The following is a 204-nucleotide window of genomic DNA, read 5'->3' as shown; positions in this document are numbered from 1 at the left end:
GTGGTGTAGCCGCCGGCAGGAGCGGCCCCTGTCCCTGGGGAGCAGTGCCATGGAGTGTGGCCCTGCCGAGCTCCACCTGTGTGTCACCGACCCAGAGCTGCTGACCAACACCACGCGGGAGCTGAACTGGCTGCGGGACAAGAAGGAGAAGCTGCAGATGCAGCTCCAGGAGCTGCACAAGGTGGTGGTTGGGCTGGGCAGGGA

At 66.2% G+C, this 204-nt stretch overlaps 1 protein-coding gene across 1 annotated transcript in view; it reads left to right on the top strand.

The window, feature by feature from the left end:
* CCDC78 (coiled-coil domain containing 78) overlaps positions 1–181 on the top strand; it is a gene marked incomplete at its 3' end in the record, with an annotated part of 9,287 nt that extends 9,106 nt beyond the window's left edge. Inside the window, exon 11 of the mRNA XM_009070943.1 lies at positions 10–181. Within this exon, the coding sequence (XP_009069191.1) occupies positions 10–181 (172 nt within the window). The remainder of the gene's footprint in view (positions 1–9) is intronic.
* Positions 182–204: the final 23 nt, after the last annotated feature.

This window comes from Acanthisitta chloris, unplaced genomic scaffold (genome assembly GCF_000695815.1).
Source record: "Acanthisitta chloris isolate BGI_N310 unplaced genomic scaffold, ASM69581v1 scaffold12343, whole genome shotgun sequence".
In the NCBI taxonomy this organism is placed as follows: domain Eukaryota; kingdom Metazoa; phylum Chordata; class Aves; order Passeriformes; family Acanthisittidae; genus Acanthisitta; species Acanthisitta chloris.
Note: the sequence above shows the minus strand (reverse complement) of the source record. Positions and strands in the feature narration are given on the sequence as shown.